Genomic DNA, 26682 nt, shown 5'->3' with positions numbered 1-26682 from the left:
CTAGAAAGTCAATGTTCAATTCCTACCTGTGACATCTGTTTAATTGTGTAACCATTATAATTATATATAATAATTATGGTAATATAACCTCTCAGCCAAAGTTTCCTCACAAAATGTAGATAATATCTATAGAACCTACCTTATAGGGCTTTTAAAAGGGTTAACTGAGAAAATGGATATAAATCTTAGAATGTTATATGAATGTCAATTATTTTTATAAATGAAATTTAGAGGCTATTTATGGAGGATTTATATATAACCTGCAAAAACCCTAATTATCATTTTTATTTTTAAATAATAATACAAATGACTCTGACTGAAGATAAGTATTTCCAAATTGGTTTTCCCATATTTACATATATATATATATATATATATATATTTTTTTTTTTTTAATCATTTTTAGTATTTTTAAAATCTCATTTCATTTTCTACTTCAAAATGACTCCATAGGGAAGCAGCAGTGACCAAATTCTGGGCCCAAACTGCATTCTGAAGGATGAAGCATAAGGTTGAATGAACTTTCTGACCATAAGAGTTGTGAGATATTGACAAAAATCAAGATAAGTAGTAAAATCCACTTTTCGGGAGACTTTAAAATAGAGGATGCAAAATATCTGGGATGACAGATACAAATTTGTATCAAACCAAAAGAATGGATTTACTATAGTCTTCTATGGGTCCATTTGATTGTATCCAGTTGATGAATTATCTACTTTCTAGATACATATTTTATGGTACTTGAACGCCTACTTACCTCAGTCAGCTCCCAGGTAATACTGATTGTCCAGCACAGTCCATAACTCCGAATCAATAAGGCCTTCATAGCCCAGCCCCAGAAATGTCCAAAAGCAAATATGTCAAAATGGCTGAGAATCCTTTCCCAGGTGATGACGTGACAGTTGACAGCATATTCCTAATTCAAAGTTGGAAGAGCAAACAATTGAAAACACTGGGATACACAAATTTTAAAGAACTTATAAAACTTGGACTGCAAGAATCTGTTTATTAAGTATAAAACTGATCAAGGCTGGAACAATATTCAAAAATCTCTTGATCAGTTTTTGTACTAACTAAATGGATTCTAAAAAACTCATAAGGAAAAAACTAACATGTTAGGAAGTTTATAAATTGTTCTTATTTCTACTCTATTGAAATAAATGAATTAGAAAAAATAAATCAATAAAATTTGGCTCCATTCTAAGTATCAATTTTATTCATTACAAAATTTCTAACAAAGTTGTTTTGTTTTGTTTTTTTTAAAGATCCTTAAATTGTGGTATCTATATGATCTGGTTTTCATGTACAGAGCAGTCACAAATGTTCTTGATGACTTATAATAGCCCTGTCAAATAGGTGATGCCACTTATTATTTTTATATTATATAATTTGCTCATGATCATCAGCTAACAAAATAACTTCAGTTTCCTAAATTTTAACTTCAATGGTCTTTCTATTTATCTGCATTGCATTAAACTTTCCCACTCTTTCCTCCTCAGGATTAAACTAATAAGGAAAAAAAAAAACTTTCAGCAAAGTTGTTGCTATAATATATATACAAACTACCTTGGCTTCTTAAATGCCCTAAATGCTCTTCAGTCAGATATAAACTGAAATGTCAATATTCTGAAGGAAGACAGGTGTCAACTGAATACTTCTCTATTGCTCTTTATTCTAAGAAGAATGTTTTTTTATTTCAATCAGATAAAAAAACAACTAACTTTGAGTTTATAAAAAAGTGCACTTATGGTCTTCAAATAGCCATTAGTAAAAAGGTCAAAGTTTAGAAAGAAACTCTAGAATATATAGATAACTTCATCCTAAATGATATATAGGAGAGCTAAGTTTCAATGGTGTAAGAGCAGGCAATCAGGAGGTTCCAAAGTAAAAGTAGAGGGACCAGCTTGGTGTCTGGGAAGATGGCCAAAAAGTAGAAGTTGGAAGCTGAAGAGAAGGTAAGCACAAGGAATGAAGCATCAAGAAACTTTAACTGATACCAAATATTTAGACCTGGCCCCTAAGGAACATAAAGGCAGCTACAGTCAGAAGGGGTTTGGACATTACAGTCCTTTTCAACTTTAAATTGATGATCTTATATGTCTGAGTAACTTAAAAGAAGGGAAAGGAAGGAGTTATGATAAATAGAAACTACGCAAGATGCTCAAGTTCTACTCCTGTTTTCACCATTTGTATATGTGTCTTGTAGAGAAGTCACTAGTAAAGAATTAAACTAGGAGTCTACAGAAATTTGAATGTGAATCTAGACTCTGACAATTGCTAGTTGCAAGTGTGACAAGCCAGCCATTTACTCTTTACATTGTTTCTTATCTATCAAATACAGGTATTACTATAGTATTTACACCCCCAAAACTCTTATTAGTACCAGATAATTTATGCAAAGCACTTTATCATTTTCATCATTATAAGTTTGAAAATGGGGGAAGAGGAAAAAAAGGAAGAAAATTAGCCTTTATCAAACATTTATTTGTGACAGGAACTGTGCTAAATGCTTTACAAATATTATATCATTTGATCCTACCAACTTGAGAGAAAGACAGCAGGAAAGATTAGATAATTTCTTGAGTTTGCTTCCAGCTCAGGATCTTAAATTCAATAAACAGGTAATAATCTTCAAAAAAGTTCATTTCTTTATTGAAACTGTCCTCCTTGACTTTTGGTGGGGAAGTCATAGGGGTGAGCTCTGAAACTCTCCTCTGACAGAGACCCACCCTTCAGAGCAGTTAAGTGGTTTCATTAAGATTCCCCTAAGACCACTCCCAATAGTTGGAACTTAAGTGGTCTCATTCAACTGGAAATCTAGGCCTGGGGGCAGTGACAACATTGAAGGAATTTCATTCAATGACAACTCTACCCCCAGACTGCCAATAAAATGACCATTTTGAACTTCAAATCTTTGCAGAAGCCCAAAGTAGGAATTATACTTTGCCAGTATAAAAGCTCTCTTCTTAACACAACTGCCTGCCAGGATTCCTGCCTGCTGTGAAGAGACCCTCTTCCCAGTGATAACTTTTGTTATTTCTCTGCCAGGACCTCTTGTCACTCAGAAGTTTGTCTTCCTAGCTAAGCTGGATTCTCAATGCCAATAAATTTCCCTTTTGCCATTCAGATTTTTCGGGTTTGTGAATTCTTTCATGTTGGACCTGCATCGACTGGGGGATTCCCACAACTTTCTACACTGCCACTAACTGCATCATTTATGACACTGTGATCCAATAAGCATAGAGAAGAATTGGTCATAATTATCCTCTAGACTAATCCATGATTGAAAAAAATGCATCAGAAATTTATACTGGCAAGGAATTAATAGGAGTCAAAGAATCTGGCTCCTTAGGTATGGCACATTATCCAACAATTGGAAACCACATTTAGAAGATCAAGTTTCTTTTCCTCCATGGCACACTGGTGTTATTGATTTGTAAGAAAACAATGTCTAGGAAAACAGTGCTATGTTCAAACCCATGACTCTGCTAGATGAATATTTAGCTTCTAAAGAAATTTCATCAATGTTTTCCTGAATTTCACTGAATTCTTTTAAGATCTAGGATGCTATTAGTTGCTAATTATGAACCACTGGCTTAGTATGAGAGATTGGGCATCTTTGGCCAATAATGAAAAAAATATACAACTAATATATTTCTTGCTGTTTCTATTTTTAAGTTTGCTGAAATACTAGAGAAAAAAAGATAATATTAAATAAAATTCTGAAAATTAAAAGTTACTGTCACATAGGGAAAAGGGTTTGTTTTTATTGTTTAAGTAAGAAAAAAGCAAATATAATCTTGGGAGCAAGGATGTAACCAGGGTGGTAAAGGGTGTTAAGATGTCTCATATTATGGTAGCTAAGATTTGGGAGGAGGTGAGAGTAAAACCAGATAGCTTTCTTCAAAAACTTTTTCAAAGATTGCTGGCAGCATGCTTCTAGTATGCTTCTATTTGAAGTCCTGTGTTCAATTTCTGGCTCAGACATTTACTATTTATCTATCCCTGGGGCCTCAGTTTCTTATCTAGAAAATTTGTCAGATCAGATCACCTCTGAAGTCCTTTCCATTTCTAAATCTATGACCCTATTTGAAAGGCACCCTCAGGAAATAAAGATTGGATTTGTTCTCATTAATTTTCAGGAAAAAATAGGAATAATGAATAGGAACTGCAAGGATAGAAATTTAGGCTTGAAGAAAGAAAAACCATCCTAGCAAAAACAATTAAAACTATGCATAATGTTCAAAGGTCTGTTTCTGAAGACATCTGCTTTCTTCTTGGAAGTCTTCAAGCAAAGACTGGATGATCACTTGTCAGATATGCTGTAGAAGGGATTCTTGTGCTACATTCTATTCTTTTTTTTTTTTTAATCTTCATTTTAATACATTTTTAATTGAAGATTTTTTTATTTTTAAAACATATGCAAGGATAATTTTTCAACATTGACCCTTCTATTCCAAATTTCCTCCCCTTTACCCCTATCCTTCCTCTAGATAGCATGTAATCCAATATATGTTAAACATGGTAAAAATATGTTAAATCCAATATTGCCTTCTACTCTGATAAATGGGTTTTCCTAACCTCTTGATCTCAGCTACCTCTTCTCACTATGCTTGTCTCCTTTGGTAATCATATTAACAATTCAATTGTCACTTTTATAGTAAATGACTCTCAATCCTGCTAGCACCTCAAACTCAAACAGGTTCTCAACTATATTTCTTAATTTTCCCATTCCCCCACAACCTCCACAAACTAGCTTATATCCTCCCAGTAAAACATGCTCAAAACCTTGGAGAGAATTTTATTTCAACTACCTTATTTCAAAATTTCAATCAGTTGCCAAAACCTATTGGTTTTTTTTTCCTTGGACAATATCCCTGAACATCTAGGCTCTTCTTTTCAATCTCTTTGCAAATATTCTAGTTGAGGCTCCCTTACTGCAAACATTTAGTTGGGGCTTCCAGATGATTATAAAAAACAATCTAGTTTTACTTTACTGTTTTACTCTTGTCTATACTCCTTCAATAGTCTATTACACATCACATACATTCTTCTTAATGTACTACCTGCCATGTCACTACTCAAAAAATTTCAGCAGCATTCCATAGCATGTAGAATAAATTATACACGCTGGATCCACATATGTAAAGTATTCCATGATCTAGTTCCAACTTACCTTTCTAGCTTTACCTAATAAATCTCTTCAATTATTCTATGTTCCAACTAAATTGCACTATCATCCATTCCTCATTCTTGTCAAGTCCTCCCCCAATTCTCATCTCCAAGCCACTGTTTAGGTTGTTTATCACATCTGGACAAGCCATCATTTTCTACTGAAGTCTTTCTTTCCTTCAGGGATTGCCACTTCTACAAATTTTCCCATATTATATTGCCCAGTCTCAGGGGAGAATGATCTTTCCTTCCATAAATTCCTCATAGCATTTTGCCTGGGCCTGTCCATTATACTTATTTTCCCCTCCTTTATGTGCTAGTTAAATTATTGTACCTTTCCTTCATGTTATATTCTAAAGTCCTTTAAATCTGGGTTGCTATCATATCTGCCTTTGTACTTCTAATATCCATTATAGCGTTTTGCACAAAAAGGCACTTATTAAATGTCTGTGAAATTGAAATAAAGCAATTACCATGATATCAGCTTCTCGTGTAGCATAACGAAGGTTTGGATCTAGCCAGTACATTACAGCTTTTACTTGCTCAAAGTTCAAGAAGAGAAGAAATACCAGAAACAGGAAATAGAGCACACTGAGACCTGAGGAAGACAAAGGCATGAGATGCTCTGTATACACACATATTGGTTTCATAAATAAAAAATTGGCCAAAGCATGTACATAAATACATACATGTACACATTGCTTAAAATCTAAGGATTTTATTTAAAATTAATGTTTATGATGGTTCCTTAAAATTCTGAATAAAATCTGGAAAACTTTTTTTAATCAAAATGCTTTTATTCATGATATATGTCATTATTATAACATTACATATCTGTTCTTTTTAACAAAGAGGCTCTTTGATATGTTACTTTAACACTGTGGACATTTCCCCCCCTCCCCCACCCCCCACCACTCCCTCTCTCTTCTTTGACTGATTATTCTTTAGGGATATATATTAAAACTGCTTAACTGTAATATGTACCAACTAAGGAATTCTCCAAGATTCCTCAATATGTTTAAAATCTACATTAAACAATAGTAACAATTCAAGAATTATTAATCAAGATTTATCAAGATGAGTAGCTATTTGTTTTAGAAAGATTCTGGCTCATTCATTAATCAAAATAAACACAAAATTGGCAACAAATGGCAAATTCCAAGGTACCTTTCTGACCTAAACTTTTTATAGAAAAAAAGTTATATTAAATAGTGCAAAACAATTCACAAATTAGGTGTCAGAAGTACAGGGAATCTGAATCTTCAGAGGAAACCTCGAAGGACCTTTGAACCATAGCTCAGGGCTTCAAAGGTTACTTTCTAATTCCCTAAAATTTCTCTATCAATATTAATTAAAATTAGTTTCATATTAATATATAAAAATGCAAGGGTTTTAAACAGTCCAAATTATTAATATTTTATAACACTTCTTTAGCTATCCCTGCTGTAATAAAGTAATTATAGTTCATTCAGTTTTCAAGACTGATTTAGAATGTAGAATGTATATCTTAAGGATTCACTGTCCTTTTATGTTTCTTTATAGGATTAAGTAACCAAAGAAGCAGTAACCACATTAATGAAAGATAAAATATATTACATGTATCTACCATATTTATTTTGAAATAGATTTTTTAAAAAAGCCCTCAAGTTTTTTATTCACTTCAACCAAAAATTTTTGCAAAAAACTTCTAAGGGGAAAAAAAAACTTTCCCTCTCATACCTGAAGATTGTAGTCATTTTTTTAAAAAAAATGGATGACAGCCAGATGACAAACAAAAAGCCAAAACATAGCATAATCTTCAAGAGTGACCAGTGCCAAAGCTTTTGTCACTGTCCTTTTCCTGGATATTGGTTATAACAAAAACAGTGTTTACAATCGCAATGCAAGTGACCTTGGTTCACACAACCCAATCCAAATTTGGCTCTTTACTCTTCTCCAACAGAGCAAGTCTACAGAAGGGAATATCTGTGACTGGAATAAAATCTCTTGTAAACCATTATACTGTGTACTGCAGTCTTCAGACTGTGCCAATGGAGTCGGGGCAAACAGAGTAGGAAGCATAGATTCAGATAAAGAAATCGCTCAGGAGTTCTAAAGATTCTTGGGTGGAATCATATACTCTAATCTATATCAAAACTAAGATCTTCCAACTATTAAAAAGAAAAGAAACTCCCAAACAGCTTTCTGTAATGCTTCCTATAAATTAATGGCTGAATGGTAAAAGTAGAGATTCTCTACAGAGATAAGCTAGAAACAATATTAATTTGCTTATTATGCTAAATGGATCAGCTGTAGCGAAAACAATAAAAGATCATAATAACTTATGGATATATCAGGTGGTTATATTAGTTCTCCAACAAGTAGAGAAAAATCACCACAAGAGAAAATTAAAAGGCTTATTTAAAACTTTCTGAATATTATGGGAGGAAAAAATCCAAAACTTTAACCTTTTTAATCTCCTTTTACAAATCTTTTGACCTTCTCCTTTCCCTATTTTTTCTACCTCTTTTCCTTACCCTGTAACCATTCAGAAGAAATTATTCCTTACTTAGTGACTCAGAGAAAACCAATGGGCTTCTAAGATCTATTTTTCTATCAGTTATATCTGTCATTATGTGATATTAATTTAAATATCCAGGCTAGAAAACTCAGAAACCCTGAATGAGATGACTGCCATTAAAATAGGGGGAAATGAAACCTCCATAACACTCACTCTATATAAAATCTATTCTTTTAATATAAACTTCAGTGTCTGAAGAAATCAATTAAACAATGAGCCTGGGTCAGGGACAGAAATGAAGAGGGCACGTATGCTTTGTCTCATAACCTATCCATTTCTGCTCTGTAGCATTCTGATACTACCATGAATTCAGGCTCCTATATGTTTTCTGCCTCATTTGTCTGCCTTTTACATTTCCTGTTGTTCTTCCAATCAGGACAGGAAAAAACAACCAGCATTTTCTTTTATTAATTTTCAAACATTTGAAAATAGGAGCTATACAAAAAAGGTAAACATTCAACCATTAAGAGAGAAATAGCAACAGGCAATGTTTCTATAAAAAGAATGTTATATGCATTAACTGTTAGACCAGAAGTCATCATGGAGATTATACATTTCTTGCAAAGCTCTGGAATTAGTAGTAGTTAACAGCTAAGTTTAACAATTACAATGGCATAGAATGATATCTGGGTACAAACATTCATATATATTAATCCACTTAAACTCACCAAAAACCATTCGCCATAAAGCAGGATGTGGTCGGGTAAAAGGACCTGTGGATAAAAACACCAAAAAATTATCATGAACAAATTTTAAATAAGAAAGTGAAACTGTGGGTTCAGATATCATTAAACTTAAGAAATAACATCAACACAAAACATCTTTACACTGATAATTCTGAGTGAAAGACTATATTTAAAAACTTCATCTACATAAATCCTCACAGCTATCATTGGCAACCTCCATTTTAATAAAAGGACAGTTCTATAAATTGATTGTAACTCAGAATGAGTTTCTCCCCCCGCCAAAGCAACAATGTTACAATGATTGAAAGATGTAAAAAGAAGGTGAAGACAGATTATTTTGCTTGTAAACTTTTAAGAACTAAAAAAAATATACACACCCTTGGAATTCAGAATTTTATCAGATGACCTGAGTAAATATCAAATTTGAAACTGACATGATGTCAGCAGTAGCTGACTGAATCACAGAACTGGGGGACAAAAACATTATGACAGGTTGAAGCAGTAAGGAGCTAGTGATAAGGATGATACAAAGTTCTATTTGGGGTTTTTAAAATACCAATAATAAATGTTTTTCCCCCTGGTTGTTTACTAAATTAAGTCCCTTTGATTACCATTTCTCTAACTGTTAGTGAATGAGGTTTTTTTTTTTTTAAAACATGGCTAGTGATTGCTTAGATTCTTCCTTTGAAAATTACTTATTCTTATGGCCTGACCCTTTATTACCAGAAGAATGGCTTTTAATTTTATTGTTTTGTATCAATTCTTTATATATGCTGAAAATAAGAACTTTCTTAGAGGTATTTGTGACAAATATTTTTCCTAATTGTTTCCTTTTTAATGTTATTTTTTCTCCTTTTCTTAATCTTTTTTTTTCAAATATTTCCTCCATTTTTTGAATATTGGTATTTTAAAGCATTTTTAAAAATATGATTATCAATTGATAGATCATTTCCTTTAAAAATGGCCTATTTGACAATTTTCAGACTAAGAAATTGAAACCATTTCTAGTCATAAGAAAAGGTACTCTACAATTTGGAACTATGCTCAAAAAGTTATCAAGCTGCATACCTTATGATCCAGCAGTGTTTCTACTGGGCTTATACCCCAAAGAGATTTATATCCAAAGAGATATATATATATATATATATATATATATATATATGTAAAAATGTTTGTGGCGGCCCTTTTTGTAGTGGCTAAAAACTGTAAACTGAATGGATGCTCATCAATTGGAAAATGGTTGAATAAATTATAGTATATGACTGTTATGGAATATTATTGTTCTGTAAGAACAATCAGCAGGATGATTTCAGAGTGGCCTGGAGAGACTTACATGAACTGATGCTAAATGAAATGAGCAGAACCAAGAGGTCATTATCAGCAACAAGAAGACTATATGATGATCAATTCTGATGGAATTGGCTCTCTTTAACAACGAGATGATTTAAGCAAGTTCTACCTGCTCAGTGGTGAAGAGAGCCATCTACCACCAGAGAGAGGACTGTAGGAACTGAATGTGGTTCACAACATAGCATTTTCACTCTTTTGTGATTGTTTGTTGGCATTTTCTTTCCCCCCCTTTTTTCCCAATCTTATTTGATTTTTCTTGTGCAGCAAAATAATTGTATAAATATATATGCACATATTGGATTTAACATTTATTTCTACCATGATTAACATATATTGAACTACTTGTCATCTAGGGAAGAAGGGAAAATTGGAACACAAGGTTTTGCAAGGGTTAATGTCACAGAATTATCCATGCATATGTTTTGTTTGTTTGTTTTTTTACTGAGGCAATTGGGGTTAAGTGACTTGCCCAGGGTCATACAGCTAGGAAGTGTTAAATGTATGAGACTAGATTTGCACTCAAATCCTCTTGACTTCAGGGCTGGTGATCTATCCACTGTGCCACCTAGCTGCCCCTCATACATATGTTTTGAAAAATAAAAAACTTTAATAAAATAATAATAATACAAAAAATTAAAAAACAAAAAAAATGGCCTATTTATATCTCTTAATAATTTATTGTGGAATGGCTCTCACTCTTATAAATTTGAATTAGTTTTTTTTCTCATTTTAACTATGTTATTAGATTTGTTTATGCAAAAACATTTAATTTACAATAATCAAAGTTGTCTATTTTATCTTGCATGATATTCTCAATTTTCTTTTTGTCATGAATTAGTCTAGATCCTAAAGGTGATTTCTTCCTTATTCTTGTAATTTGTCTATAACATAATCTTTTTTATGTAGGTCAGGAATCTTTGATTACAAAAACATTGCTCTTTTTCACTGAACCATGATAAGTTTCCTTGCTGTTATTATTACCTTCCTCTGTATACTTTCCAACTTTTTAATATCCATTCTAAAAAATGTGATCCAAAACTGAACATAATATTCTGGATGTGGTCAGAACATGAGATGGTAATATGCCTATCACATTTCACTATTTATCAAGATCTCATGTAACAAACATTAAGGTTGAACAGGACTTCTAATTCAATCATTGTATATAAAAAGTGAGTACACTGATGTCCAGAAATAGAAAATGTTTTGTCCAAGATAATAATTTTGTCCAAAATAATAAGACTTTAAGCTAAGAAGACCTTATGTTCAAATTTCACCTCTTAAACTTACTAGCTATAAGACTACAGGCAAAAAATGTTTGCAGCAGCAACTGGGGAATGGCTGAACAAGCTGTGGTACATGAAGGTAATAGACTATATTGTTATATAAAAAATGATGAACAAGTTGATTTTAGAAAGGCCTGGAAAGATTTACATGAACTGATGCTGAGTGAAACAAGCAGAACAATAAAAATAAGAATGTGAGATCATCAATTATAAAGGCTTAGTTCTTCTCAGCAGTTCAGAGAACCAAAGCATTCCCAAGACTTTAGACAGAAAATGCTACTTGCAAGCAGAAAAAAAAAAAAAAAAAAACTATGGAGAATGAATGTAAATCAGAATATATTATGTTCACTTTTTGTTTTTTTTTTCCTTCCCAAGTGTTTTCCTTTTTGTTCTCATAGTTCTCTTCCAAAATAATTCATAAAGCAATGCATATTAAAATGAATAAATTTAAATTTAAAAAAAGACTGTAGGCAAGTCTTTCTTCTATATAATAGGGGGAATATCTTTAACACTGTTAGGAGACCAAATGAATAACAGTATTTGCAAATTTGAAAGCACTGGAAATGTCAGCTCTCAATTGTGCTGATGAATCACCACTTTTATTAGGTGGAGGGTTACTTCATATTTGAGCCTCCATCTACTCCTCTGTATGATGTGGGGAATGGGGATAGATAAAATAACCTCTCATAGTCTAGGGCAGGGGTCCTCAAACTACGGCTCACAGGCCAGATGTGGCAGCTGAGGACGTTTATCCCCCTCACCCAGGCCTATGAAGTTTCTTTATTTAAAGGCCCACAAAACAAAGTTTTTGTTTTTACTATAATCCGGCCCCCCAACAATCTGAGGGACAGTGAACTGGCCCCCTATTTAAAAAGTTTGAGGACCCCTGGGTAGGGTCTCTTCTCTGAGACCTTTGCCCTTCTGGGCCTTGGTTTCTTTAAAATAAATAGTGGGTTTGATGATTTCTGAGTTTCATCTCCAATGTTATATTGTATGAATTTTATTGTGATCTTGAATATATTTTTAAGTTTGTCTCAGAAGCTCCATCTCAGTTGGCAGAAATGCATTGAGGGGCAACTAAATGGTACAGTACATAAGAGCACCAGCCCTGAAATCAAGAGAATCTGAGTTCAAATCCAGCTTCAGATTTGTAACACTTACTAGCTATATGAGGCTAGGTAAGTCACAACTACCAAAAAGAAAAAAATGTGTACTGAACATTGTATTTTATTTCTCTTGAAACAAAACAGAGAGATGGAAGATTCTGCAGCTTAAATAGAAACTAAAATTTCATTTTAGCATTAGAGGAGTTCATAAGAGATCTTCCCTAGGGAACACAAAAAATATCCATCAGAAATCAAACAAAATTACCACAAGCTGCTTAAAGCTATCTGGATTTACTCCCAAAGACTCTCTTCCCACTATCTTATGGAAACCATCTGTTACTGAAAGCTTAAATTCTTGCTATGAAGGTACCTTGAGGAAATCTATATACTACTGAAAAATATATATTAAAACCTTGACTTTTCAAAACATTATTATCAAAAAAAATCTCTCTAAGCTACAAATCTTTGGCCAAAGGGTTATAAAAACCTCCTGTGCAGAGATGATCAATGGAAGGAGTCACAAAAGGTCATCTTTGCTTAAGAAGGTGACAAATGACAGAAGGGATATTCAAGTAGATAACAGAAGACCAACTGAAGCTTATCAAATATGCAGCTGATCTGATTTTGGAAGGGCTCACTAAAGTACTGGGCAACATTACTGGGATTCAAGAAGGTCTTCACAGGCTAAAACAATGAGCTAATGAGGCAAACTTTAATAGTGATAAAAGTAAAGAGTAAACAATTGGACTAGTTATCAGATGGTAAAGATAAGGCTAGGTGAAAGTTCATGTAAAAAATATGGGGAAATTTTGGTGGACTTCACATTTAATCTAATCTAAGGATATATTAATAGGAACAGAGTGACCAAAAGGAGGGAGATTATTAACAAAAAGAAGAATCAAGAGACAAGATACTTCCCTTCAAGAAGTTAAAGGATTGTCATGTGAAAAGATTAATTTCGTCTTATCTGGGTAGAATTTGGATTTTGTAGAGGGGCAGATTTTACCTTGATGTAAGGAGAATCTTTCACATATCTAAAAAAGGGAATGGTCCTCCTCCAAGCAATAATATCTTCCCCTCCTCTTCCCCCACCGGAGGCCTTCAAATACAGCAAAAGTTCTTAACTTTTTTTTTTTTTTTTTTTTTTTAAAAGAAAAATAACAACAACAACAAAAAACACCAAGGTTTTTCCAGAGCCTTTTGGCAGTCTGGTGGAACCTATGAATTTCTTCTCAGAAATATGTTTATAACCTGCATGCATATTTAAAGTCCATTGCTAACTCTTTGTTAGAGGTTTGTGAAAATAAAATTGCAGTTTTCTATGCTATCCAAGCTTTTGGATTTTTTTATTGACATTTATGAGGCAGCTAAAGTGATCCAGCAGATAAAGTGCTGAGCTAGGAGTCAGAAATAACGGAGTTCAAATAGTCTTAGACACTCACTAGTCACTTAACCTCTATTTGCATCAGTTTCCATGACTGTAAAATGAGATAATAATAGCATTAACCTCAGAGTGCTACTATAAGGATCAAGTGGGATATTTGTAAAGCACTTAGCAGTATGCCTTGAACATATAATCTATATATAAACAGTAACCTAATTATTATACCTGAATCTATCCATGGATTCCAAGGGTTAAGAATCTCTGAAGTAAAGTCTGCAAGACCATTTTTAAAGAATATTCAGCTATGAAATACTATTGTTCTGTAAGAAACAACCAGCAGAATGATTTCAGAGAGGCTTGGAGAGACCTACATGAACTGACACAAAGGGAAATGAGCAGAATCAGATCATCATACATGGCAACAAGACTATATGATGATCAATTCTGATGGACGTGGCTCTCTTCAACACTGAGATGATTCAAACCAGTTCCACTTGTTCAGTGATGAAGAGAACCATCTACACCCAAAGAAAGAACCATGGGAACAGAGGGTAAAACACAACATAGCATTCTCAATCTCTGTTATTTGCTTGCATTTTGTTTTCTTTTTCTCAGTTTTTCTTTTTCTTCCTTTTTGATTTGATTTTTCTTGCGCAACCAGATAACTGTATATATGCATGTAAATATGTATACACATATTAGATCTAACATGTATTTCAGCATATTTAACATGTATTGGACTACCTGCCAAATGGGGGAAGAGGAAAATTTGCAACCAAAGGTTATGCAAGGATCAGTGTTGAAAAAATTGCCCATGCATATGCTTTGTAAATTAAAAAAAAAAAAAAAATTAAAACAATAAAGATTTTAATTAAAAAAAAAAAAGAAAAAAGAAAATAAAGAACATTCAGGAAGATTCCAATTCAGCTGGCCTCTGGAAGGGATTCATTCCAATTCAGCTGGATTTATTATATGCTAAGAACTATATTATGTGCTATAGACACAAAGAGAGGTAGAAATATTCTCTGCCTTTAAGGAACTTGCATTCCAATAGAGATAGAACATAGAAATACTTACATAAAAATTATATGCAGGATAGATGGAAAGTAATACAGAAGGGGAAAGCACTAGCATAGATGGACCCAGAAGGGTCATATGCAAAAGGTAAAATTTAAGCTGAATTGTGAAGGAAGTCAATGAAACAGAGGCACAGGTAACAGAACTAAGGAACTCGGGGAAGGACCGATGGCCAATGCAAACGTAAGAGGGATGAGAGGTGAAGAGTCCTGTTTAAAGAGTGTACCTGAATGGAAGAGTTTGTAGAGAGGAAAGTAGTAAGGGGCTATGTTAAGATGAGCTTTAGGGTTTATGTGATTCTGTTTGGCTTTAAAAAAATTTGTTTTTAAAATTTATATGGTTCTAGAAGTAATGAGAAGCCATGGAAGCACATTAGGCAGGGAGCTGATGTTGTGTCAAGATATGTTTTTGGAAAAAACAAAACAAAAACAAAAAAACACCCTGGCAGCTGAAAATGGGACCTGTTCTTCCTTATCTCTCTATTCCTTCATATTGTCTTTTTGTGACAGTCCCCAATCTTTTTTCTTAAATTCTCCTAGATTCTTAGATGCTGACTTAGGCCAGGATAAGGTTGTCTATACTGAATCCTTGAAAGTACAAATGAAAACACAGAGGTATAAGGAGTGACTTTCACAAAGTCACACTACTAATTATAGCACAGTTGGGAACAGAATTCAGTAAAGATTTGACTGTTTAGCTATGCTCAAAAAGTTATCAACTGTGCATACCCTTTGATCCAGCAGTGCTACTACTGGGCTTATACCCCAAAGATATCATAAAGAAGGGAAAGGGACCTGTATGTACACAAATGTTTGTGGCAGCCCTCTTTGTAGTGGCCAGAAACTGGAAACTGAGTGGATGCCCATCAATTGGAGAATGGTTGGGTAAATTGTGTACATGAGTTTTATGGAATATTATTGTTCTGTAAGAAATGACCAGCAGGATGAATACAGAAAGGCTTGGAGAGACTTACACGAGCTGATGCTGAGTGAAATGAGCAGAACCAAGAGATCATTATATACTTCAACAACCATACTGTATGAGCATGTATTCTGATGGAAGTGGATTTCTTTGACAAAGAGAAGATCTAACTCAGTTTTAATTGATCAATGATGGACAGAAGCAGCTACACCCAAAGAAAGAATACTGGGAAATGAATGTACTGTTTGCATTTTTGTTTTTCTTCCCAGGTTATTTTTACCTTCTGAATCTAATTCTTCCTGTGCAACAAGAGAACTGTTTGGTTCTGCACACATATATTGTAAATAGGATATACTGTGACATATTTAACATGTATAGGACTGCTTGCCATCTGGAGGAGGGGGTGGAGGGAGGGAGGGGAAAAGTCGGAACAGCAGTGAGTGCAAGGGATAATGTTGTAAAAAATTACCCTGGCATGGGTTCTGTCAATAAAAAGTTATAATTATGGAAAAAAAAAAAAGATTTGACTGTTCAGTATTGAGTCACACTCAGAACCTGTTGGGCAAATAAATTCCAATACCTTTGAACAATAAGTCCCTGGTAGCCAAGAAATGACATATGACTGACCTCTTATGAATGATTTGAATATAGTTCTTTCTGACCAATGCCAGAACTCTTATTTACTATGCTATGCTATCTTATCAGGGAACAATCTATTTTCAGCCCTTACAAAGTTTTCAGTCCCTTTACTTCTAAAATGGAATAACTGAGGCATGGAAAAAGGTATTGTGAGTTGTTCCGATTAGGCAGAATCAGGTCTGAAAACTACACTTCAACTCCAAGAACTAGACCAAATTGCTTCCAATGATTGGAAATAGAATTACAAGTAGGTGGAATGGAATAAAGTAATTTATTACTTACCATTGGGAAAAGCTAATACACTGATGATGAGAAAGAAGAAAATAACAGAGAGGATGCCTTTCCAAATATTATCTTCTTGGACAGAATCATCCCTGAAAATGAAAAAACAAAATCAAAGTATTGTTATTTCTTGTCGAGTATAGCAATGTCCAAGAGATTTACTGTATATAAAAACACGTCTTCTCCTTAGACTTTAATTCAGCATGTTTTTTAATAAGAAAACTGAAAATGGGAGGAAAGTGAGTTGGTGCAGAGAGAGACAGTCATGAATAAAGAGAAATGGTTGTGAAGATCAAATATGGAAACAAATGCCTGAAATATCTAAACAATAAAGGGGGCAATACAACCCATCTTAGATTCAGTCCTACTTGTATTTTTAAAAATTCTCTTCTCTAATAGACTCCACCATCCCAGAGATGTTAGGGATGGTGGGTTCTACTGCTTCTCTCCCATAGCCACCACACCTAAAGAAATGACCTTTAGGGATAGATGAGAAAGGTAGAATTCCCAGGGGGAGTCATACCAGAGCCATTCTGTCCTTAGTCTTCCTTTATGAAGTTAAATAGTGATCAAATGGCTGAATCACAGAGAATAAGAAAAAAAGAAAGAAAGAAAAAATACCATCTAAAAGATGCCTAAAAGGAAATCTGTGGGAAGAACAAATCATATTCATTACTGAAACAAAAGAATCATAAACAATTTAAAAAAGGAACAGAATTATCATAAACCAAAGAAATTTTTTAAGATTGACAAGAGTTTTTTGCACTAGCAATGGAAAAAAGAAAGACTCGGAGTTTACATGAAGAGAGACTATTAACACATTTGGCAACTGGAAGGGAATGAAAACTGAGAATATTAGATTGGGTAACAGAAGATTATCTGAATTATTGATAATGACAAAAATGGGGAGATATGGGAGGGAATTAAGTTCAGCCTTTCTATTCTTGTGTTTGAGTAGAAAAATAAAAGCAAGATGAGAGAGCAGGAAACATTGTTCTGAATGGGAAGCTAATATGCCTCACTGAAAGAATAGCAGCATTATAGTAAATATGCTAGTAATAATTTGTTTCTGAAGGGTGACAAGAAAAAATATTTCTAGTGGGAAGGCAAAAAAAAATCATGAAGAAAACTAAGCAACAAGGTTGAACAAAATGGAAAAATTTAAAGGAGAGAGTGGTTTGGGGGAAAAAAACACGAATTATCCAAATTATTCATATGTCTAAAGAATTGTGAGCTGTTTTAGAGAGCCAAGATATCTCAAGATGTTACATATCTATTACATGACTGATGTTTTGATTTGTCACTGTACAGTTTAAAAAAAAACAACAACAACAAATTAATTTGCTCCAGGACTAGTGCTATCATATTACACTTTTGTATGCTTGTGACATCAAAGCTGCTAAATATTCAATAGAGAGAGGTGTCATCATATAGAACATGCAATCTTTTCACTTTTCATTCAGGAATTACTGGCAGATTAAAAACCAAACAAACCTGTAAGTCTAGTTTGAATGAAAAGTACAAAAGTAATATAATTTAATTTATTATTTTGATGAACCCTATAAATTTTGGTATGGGACAAAGACCTGAGAGCTCACTTTTATGAATTCTTAAATATTTAATTAGAAACAAAAACACAAGTTCTGGGAACTCCTTAAAAACATAGAAGTATTATAGACTAAGCATCATGACAATGTTACAACTCAGCTGAACACAGCCTGTACCCTATGAAACTTTTATAATATATTTCAAGAGCAGTCTCTATTAAGGATTCAGAATGATTTGAAAAATATAGGGATTCAATTTATCTGCATTCAGAAGATGACCCTTGAATCACATAAATAAATATCCACAGCTAGGAATTAGGGATAGACAATCACAATCTCAGAATACAACTGATAAGAAATCTTAGTGATCACTTAGCCACCTGCATTTTAGAAAACTACTAGCTGTGTGACTGGGCATTTATACAGAGTCTATCATGTGCTACAGACTGTGCTAAGTGTTTTGTTTACAAATATCTCATTGAATCCTGTGAAGTTGATGCTCTTGTTACCCTCATTTTACAGATGAGAAACTAAGGCATACAGGGTTAAGGGACTTGACCAGGGTCATACTGCTAATAAGTGTCTGAGGCCACATCTGAACTCAGGTCTTTCTGATTCCAGGGCTAGCACTTCATCCTCCCTGCCATGCTCTAAGCCACTAATGTCAAGGCACGTAACCTGTCTCAGTTTCTTCATCTGTAAAATGGGGATAATAATAACATGGAGTTTGTTGTGAGGATTACATAAGCATAAAACTTTATACACCTCAAAGCATCAGATAAATGCCAGCTATTATAATTATTATGTGCTATCAGCATAATGCTAAGTTCTGTCAGTGAGGTTATACCAATTAGTGTACTGAGTACTATGGTTAGTAGTAGAGTCAGCACTTGACACCCCCCCCCCTCCCCCGACCACCCAACTCAGAGTCTTTTATGTCACACCAGAATACTTCCCTCTGTTGTTGCTTGATATAAACGCACAATATGTCACTAGTCAAGCTAAACTTGCCAAGTCCTAACCATATCTATTTCCTTTATTTAAAATCAATTAAATAAAGTGCTGTGAAGTATAGAACAAAACCAAAACCCACAAAAATTGAACATTGCATTGAAAAGCTACTCAGCCTTTTTCCTTCCTTTTTTTAAATTTGTGTGTGTGTGTGTGTATATATGTGTGTGTGTGTAGAGATTAAAAGGGAAGGCTGCTGACCTATGATTTCATCAGTGAGGGAAAGGGTCAATGTGGAAACTTTATGGTTAACTTCTAATCTTGAGAGTTAGAGGTGAGGGAGATTTGCAAAATAAGTGAGTAGCCCAGGGTTACCCAGCTAATCTGTATCATAGGCATTACTGACCCAGGTCTTCCAGACACTCAGGCAGCCTCTCTCTTCACTTTCTGGCTTACTGGGTAACAAACCCATTCATTCTTTTTTTAAACACTTAGTGAATGGATTTTTGTTCAAGGCACAGAGCTAGGAGCTGATAAACATACAAAGAGAAAGACGTGGTACCACTGCCCACCAAGAGCTTACAAAGCACTTTACATTTGTTATTTTATCTGAATCTTAATGGAAACCTTCTGGGGGGGTGGGCGTTATTTGGCACTCTGAGGTGTGCATATTTGACAGATGAGAGGTGGGGCACCAAACTGAGCGTTTGGGCTCAGTTGCTTAACTTCTTTTGGGCTTCTGTTTTTTCACCTTAAAATGTTGGGGTTGAACTAGTTGGCCTTTGAGATGCCTTCTTTCTCTATTAGGACCTAGACAGGTGGGTGGTAAAATTGGTAAAAGTACAGGACCTGGAATAATACATGATTTTGCATAGTCTTAAACCTTTACTAGTGTAGCTGTGTTGTGAGGAGACAGTACTCTGCAAGCTTAGTAAAGCAGTACACAAATCATCCTCAATCAACTATACTACCATCCTCTAACTTGTGTAAAATTATAGAGCCATTGGTACTGCAAAAACTAAAACTTAGGAATCCTGACCGCAATGTGGGATCCAGACAAGACAGTTTAGCTTTTCCTTATTAAGTGTTTATTTAAATGACATTTGATCTCTAAACTCTGTGAAAATTAGAGTGAAAAGAAGTCCTCTTTCCAGGACCTTTGAGTAACCATGGTGAACCTGGAACTACGTAGTAACTAAACAACTTAAAAAAACTCAAATTGAAGCTTTCAATTTTAAAAAAATTTTTTTGGCTGAGGCAATGGGGGTCAAGTGACTTGCCCAGGGTCACACAGCTAGGAAGTGTTAAGTATCTGAGGCCACATTTAAATTCAGGTCCTCCTGACTTCAGGGCTGGTACTCTATCCACTGTGCCACCTAACTGTCCCTACTATTTTGATTTTAACCTAATTTGCAGATTCAATTGTTTGTTTGTTTTTAATCTAGCAACCCTGTGAAATGAAGGGAAAGAGTTACCAAAATCTAATAATAAAATGTAGGAAATATCTGCAACCAAAGAATTCAGAAAAGCAACAGAACCTACATTCTCCAGCAAAATTGGGATCCATCTTCTTGGTGAAAAAGTTCCTGGGTTCTAGAAGCTAAAATAATTTGTTGTTATAACACTATGAAAAATTAATTATTATCATTATGGTCTTCTAAGCTGAGGGACCTTTGTTTGCAAAAGTTGATTCTAGAAAGTTATGCTAGCAAAATTGAGAACAATTCTTCAAAATCACAAAGTCCATGTGTGTAAAGCCCCACACTGGAAAAGTTTGTATTCAGACTCCTTTTGCCAACCTAGAGAGCTGTTGGGAGCAAGCTAAAGACTCAGACAGATGATTAGAGTGAATACTTAAGTAAGCAATTCAAACTCGAATCACCTTCACATAGCTTTTGTCAGATTTCTTCCAGGAGTTTAGTGAAGAAATTCTGTGAGATGGCTATTCTCTAACTAAAAGGAAGATTCTTCCACCTCCCCTATCATTTACTATCGAGAAAAATATTTGAAACAAAAGAAATTAAGATCACAAGGGGTGGAGGAATGCATAATCAGAAGAAAAGTTTAGGCAATAAATGTTGACTACTTTTGCTAGGAAACTGTCAGTAAAGTTAGAATAGGATATGTTCAACTGGCATCTCAAATTTAAATCTTACAAAGTTTCAACATCATCCCCTCAAATCTGATCCTCCCTCTGAAGTGTTATTTCTGTTAATGGCACCTCAAATTAATGGTGTTCTTTCAGACACTCAGTTTGAAACCTTAATCATATTTGGTTCCTCCCTATAAATTTTCCCTGTTTAATCAATTGTTAAGGCCTAATTAGTGTCAAATCTCTTCAATCTTAATGGTGTTCTTTCAGACACTCAGTTTGAAACCTTAATCATATTTGGTTCCTCCCTATAAATTTTCCCTGTTTAATCAATTGTTAAGGCCTAATTAGTGTCAAATCTCTTCAATCTTAATCTTCAAGTACTTTGCAAGATCACTTTCCTCCTCTTCTTTACCATTCCATGTCAGGCCCTTGGTATCTCTTACTTGTAGCTCGTTAATAACTTTTAACTTACCTCTCTACTTTGAGTTTCTTCATTATATTAACTATTAGACTCAAACTGGTTTGTTCAGCCAGTCTTCTACTAAACAAATTTCAAATGGCTTCCTATTAAATAAAGCCCAAGCTCCCCATGCAAACCCTATTCTACCTGAATTTGCACCAAATCCAGCCTTTCATCTCTTAGTACTCATCATATTATCTACACTCCAGCCAAGATGGTATATTATTTCCTCATTAGTCCTTCCCTTGCCTATGTCTAACAACATATGGAATGCACTATGGAAACCCATCTTTACTTACTGAATACTTTATCCATCAAGTCTTCATCTTCGTGGAATCTTCCTTAATTCTTCAACATGGTACTTTATAAATCTCTAACATACTGGAAACATATCTTCTATTCCCTATGTTATCAGATGTTCATTGCAGGGTATAGGCCTTGGACATTATTTCATCTTTTTATCTACAATAGCTGGTTCAAAGTATTCTAGCACCTCTCCTGAATTTGTGCGTTATTGTTATTTGTCATATTTCTCTTCTAGATTCTAAGTTACTGAATGGAGATACCTGTCTAATATTTAGACTTTTGTATCTTCCCCAATGATTGGAACAGTGCCCTGTACACTCTTAGTTCTTAATCAATGTTTGCTGAATGGAATAAAGTAGATGCTTAATAAATGCCCAACTGAACAGTTAAAACAAAGTTTTTTGGCAAATCATCTTCCCTAGGGAGAAGGATGATTTGTGTTGAATTAGTCAAAAAGACTAATTCTCTTCAATTCTGGAAAAAAAGGTACTAACAGGAGAGTAGCCAAATAATCAACATTTTATAAGCTGATAGAATTTAGTATTTCTATGTTAATTCCATGAACTGAAGAAAGCGGTACTTCAACAATTCACATATTACCCATTTCTGGGGGAACTGTGAATTATGAATCATAACAAAATAAATATGAGGGCACTGCTGTACTGTATTATACTCAACTTAAACCAAAGATTATTGGCCTGCTTTACATGTACAAATACAGGTACCCAGAATCTATTTTGAAAGCTAAATCTAAAATTTTATTAATATTCATAGTTCATAATATTCATGGTAACAATTTTTAAATTCAAAATCTTGGGGAAAATATTCCAATAACACCTAACTTAGTTATATTATGGCACTTCCAATCTGCCTAACTGGTGGCTTGAAGTACTTTAAACCTAAATTTGGGTAGTGTCTTCATAGTATATAAAATTACCACATAAGATTATCTGAGCATTTTTTCTCACCTACTACAAAACAAATTTCTTAGATGTATTTCTCATCCTTCTTCCTCATAAAAAATCTTTGAAAAACAGAAAACAACAATTTTTAAAAACTTACTCAAACAATTGTGTTCAATAGCAGTCCACTCAAAATCCTGTTCAAGACTAAGCATATGACTCTAAAGATTCTACGATAGATACCATAAAATAACAGGGATAAAAGAGAATGATTGTTTTTAATGACATTAGTGGAGAATTTATAGAGCCAAAAATTTGCTATGGCAGGATCTCAGCTAAAAGTGATACAAATAATTACAATTGGGTAAATAAGATAAAGTTGGTATAAAAATGACAGGACCTTAAAGGCTATCCCATCCAACTCCCATTTCACACAGTGACAGCTCTTCCTGATTTTACAGATCAGGAAATAGGCCTAAGAGACAATTATCACCAAAACTTATATTTATATAGTATCTTAAGAATTACAAAGCACTTTCATGTACGTTATATAGTAAAAATTTAGCTGAAAAGAACATTGAAATTATCTAATGCTAGCTGTGGAAATATATTAAATTCTTCCCTTCATCATTTTTGACAAATTGTCACCCAGCCTTTGCTAGAACACCAAGTATATCCTTGAATCATGCATGACTTTAGGGATAAAGAGGTTACTGAAAAGGTTAAATGTGCTGGAAAACTGGGTAGGTGATCAAGTTGACTGTGCATATGTTTTAAAATAAAGATCAAATTACTATTTAATTCATTGATAATGATTTTTCTCTTTTTCTGATGGCCAGGAGTCTTTTTAAAGAGAGATTATACAGTTTGACTTTACAGAATTCATAGGATCTTAAATCTAGAGCTGGAAGAGATCATCTAGTTCAACTCCTAACTTTAATCTGAAGTTCCAAACAGGTTCATTAAGTCGACCAAGGACAAACAAGTAATTAAGAGTTTTCTACACTCCCTTTTGATGGGATGGGTGGGGAAAACTGTGTCAAGAGTAGATCAGTGATTATATTGGCATTGGGAGAAAAATCCCTCTACAAAGATAGATAAAAGGTTAAAATTATTAAAAATACAGATCTGTCTTTCTATATGTAATACCACTGACTTTGTTAAAGAAGGATGACAATTTCCCTCCAGCTACTCTACTAATATGGCAATTTAGCATCAATTTATCAGTATATTTGAAGGAAACGCTTTCCTGTTGAAGTTGAAATACATAATTTGTTGAAATTATAATTCAAGTTGAAATAATAATAATAAAGCCGGAAGAGAGTTCTATTCTCATATTTTCTCTCTCATATATATTCTCAATATTCTGGGTGAAGAGATGATAATATCATTCCTCCCCCTTATCCTCCTTTTAAAAACAAAACAACATACTTCCATCATTTCCTAAAACTCCCTGGTTTCCTGACTACAAATCAGGAAAAGGTGTTTAAAAAAAAAAAAAAAGGTGTTAAATTGAAGTTAATATAAAATGTGAACAACCATCAATCTGATCAATAGACATTTCAAAGCATTTTCTTCTCAACATGCTTTCCTTAAAGCCATCATTCAACATTCTATGTAATTTAGGAGTGGTGAAATGAAGTCAATGTGGGGTGAGACATTGTATCCTCTATTTGGTGACCTCCTGATTTACCTCTAAGCATGAAATATGTTCCCTCAGCAATACCAGGGTGTGAAGGAAGGACAAAACATACACTTGTCCTTCCCTCAACACACTTAGATACAAATGATCTCCAAGAAAGGGAGCAGATACCTTCACATGCCAAGGGCAACCATTCCATAAGCAAAGCGCTTAAAATCTGCCCAAGGAGAGAGAGACAACACCAAAGTGAGACAAAATGGATCTTGTTTATATGGTTTTGGTCTGTAGGCAGTGGGTAAGGGCTGTGTGGGAATTCTTTAAAGAATGGGGTGAAAAATGTGGGGTGTGTCTGTTAAACAGAGAAGCAAAGGGAGGAAGGAAGGGAGGGAGAGGAAGGAAGGAAATGGAGGGAGGGAGGAAGTAAAGAAGGAAGGGAGGAAGGAAAAGAGGGAAGGAGGGAGGAAAGAATAAAGGGAAGTTCTGGAAATTCCCTCAAAAAATAACAGGAGGTCGGTTTGACAACCCCAAAGCACAAGAATCCGCCTTCCCTTTTCCCCCCTCCAGAGACCTAGCTTGTAAACGTGAATCCTGGGAGACAGGGGCCTCCTCCTCTTCCTCCAGGGTGTGGGTTAGGTGGGCATGAGTGAGGCGTGGAGGGGAGTGGGCTAAAGGAAGTCGTTTCGGGGGTGGGGGGGACTGGGGGGCTGCCATTCTCAAGAAGCCTCGCCTCTCCTTCTGCCCTCGCTCCCCACCCCGCAGTCTCCCTCCCCCACCGTCTCCCAAGCCCAGCGTCTTCTTCGTCCCCCCAGCTCTCGGAGAGGCGCGCCGCGGCCCGCGGCCGGTCGGCTCGTCCTCCCGGCCGCCCCCCGGGGGCCCGCGCCGGCGGCCGGCCCCTCACCTGGTAAAGGCGAAATACATGAGGCTGACGATGGTGAAGCTGAGCAGGGTGATGGTGTGCGGTCGGTAGAAGAAGTCGATGGTGATGTCCTCCACTTGCTGCTCGTTGATCATGCGGAAATGCAGCTTGTAGTTCACATCGTCTTTGCTCAGGGTCCGGCTCCCCACGCAGGACGCCATGACCCCCCCCGACCACCCACCCCCCCACCTCTTCCCGTCCTGAAGGAGCGCCAGCGGTGGAGGAGGAGGCGGGGGTGGCCGCAGCCGCCGCGGCCTGCGCCAGGGACCGGCGCGGGAGGGAGCCAAGGAGGCTGGGCAGGCGGGGAGGGCTGGCGGGCCGGCGGGCGAGCGAGCGGCCGGCTGCGGCCGGAGGCGAAAGCGAGCAGAGGCGGGAGCGCGCGCACACGCGCGGGCAGGCGAGCGAGGGAGGCAGGGAAGCGGTGACAGGGGTTCCGCGCGCCTTAAGAAGAGAGGGGGTTCGCAGAACCCTGAAAAAGTCAAAAACGGGAGAAAGGAATATCTACCGCCTTAACATTTGTCCCTGGTACCACCTCTCTCGGTACTTTTTAGGCAAAATGGAAGAAATCAGGAAAAAACTCCCTATGGGTCGTTCTTCCCCCCTTTCATTCCCTTCACTTCCCCCGCCTGGGTTGCAGATGGATTCGTCTACTCCGAGCAGCCCACGTGGGGAGAAGGCGTGAGCTGAGGTTTGCGGGAGCGCGCGCGGGGGGGAGCGGGGGAGCAATGGGCTGGGGGGCTGCTGAGGAGGTTCGGCGGGCCGCGGGGTAACCCAAAGCTGTGGCAGCGCAGTCAGAGCCCCGAGGGCTCTCGGCGAGGGTGCCGGAAGTCCTTTCCCAGAGGCCCTGGCCTGGTGATCCGGACTAGCGGAGCGCGGAGGACGGGGCGGGACCCGCCGCAGGTAAAGAAGGGGCGAGGGTGTTTCCGGGACGTGGGGCTGCTGGGCCCGATGCTGATGGAAACTCGCTCGGAACCGGGCCACACCCTCGTGCTAACGAACCCGGTTCCTGGCTTCCCCTGTCTCCCCGTTACACCCGGACTGTCTGCTGCACCAAAAGCTTGTTTACTTCCAGCCGTTCCCGCGTGTTTTGGAGGAACTCTTGGGGGCATGGGGTGGATTTGAGGGTGCCGTTGGGGTAGTGGAAACTTTTTAGCAGTTTGATGAAATCTAGAGACTTTCTCAGAATATCTTTAAATCCACAATAGCATAATTACAAAGACAATTATAGTAAAGCGATTATCAGAACGTTAAAAAAAAAAGTTCCAAATTTACGCACTCCCTGAAATCTGTCTTTGCATCTTCTAGGTGAATCTCAGTACAAAAATCCCTGGTGTCAATCCCGATTTATAAAATGGCTTGATGCCATAGTTCGATGGACTTACATTACATTTTTAGAGAAT

At 35.9% G+C, this 26682-nt stretch overlaps 2 protein-coding genes across 2 annotated transcripts in view; one reads left to right on the top strand and one right to left on the bottom strand.

Annotated features, from left to right (window-relative positions):
• Nucleotides 1-25586, bottom strand: part of PTDSS1 (phosphatidylserine synthase 1) — a 58121-nt gene extending 32535 nt beyond the window's left edge. Inside the window, exons 1-5 of the mRNA XM_031947015.1 lie at nucleotides 25265-25586; nucleotides 16464-16555; nucleotides 8401-8445; nucleotides 5646-5770; nucleotides 758-916 (exon numbers count right to left, since the gene is read on the bottom strand). Coding sequence (XP_031802875.1) covers nucleotides 758-916; nucleotides 5646-5770; nucleotides 8401-8445; nucleotides 16464-16555; nucleotides 25265-25443 — 600 coding nt within the window. The 5' untranslated portion in view covers nucleotides 25444-25586. The remainder of the gene's footprint in view (nucleotides 1-757; nucleotides 917-5645; nucleotides 5771-8400; nucleotides 8446-16463; nucleotides 16556-25264) is intronic.
• A 412-nt stretch (nucleotides 25587-25998) lies between these two features.
• The window catches only part of MTERF3 (mitochondrial transcription termination factor 3), a 53714-nt gene continuing 53030 nt past the window's right edge, over nucleotides 25999-26682 (top strand). The window contains exon 1 of the mRNA XM_003760267.4: nucleotides 25999-26182. The gene's annotated coding sequence lies outside the window, so the exon portion shown is untranslated. The remainder of the gene's footprint in view (nucleotides 26183-26682) is intronic.

The sequence above is a fragment of the Sarcophilus harrisii genome, chromosome 1, assembly GCF_902635505.1.
Source record: "Sarcophilus harrisii chromosome 1, mSarHar1.11, whole genome shotgun sequence".
Classification (NCBI taxonomy): Eukaryota; Metazoa; Chordata; class Mammalia; order Dasyuromorphia; family Dasyuridae; genus Sarcophilus; species Sarcophilus harrisii.
Note: the sequence above shows the minus strand (reverse complement) of the source record. Positions and strands in the feature narration are given on the sequence as shown.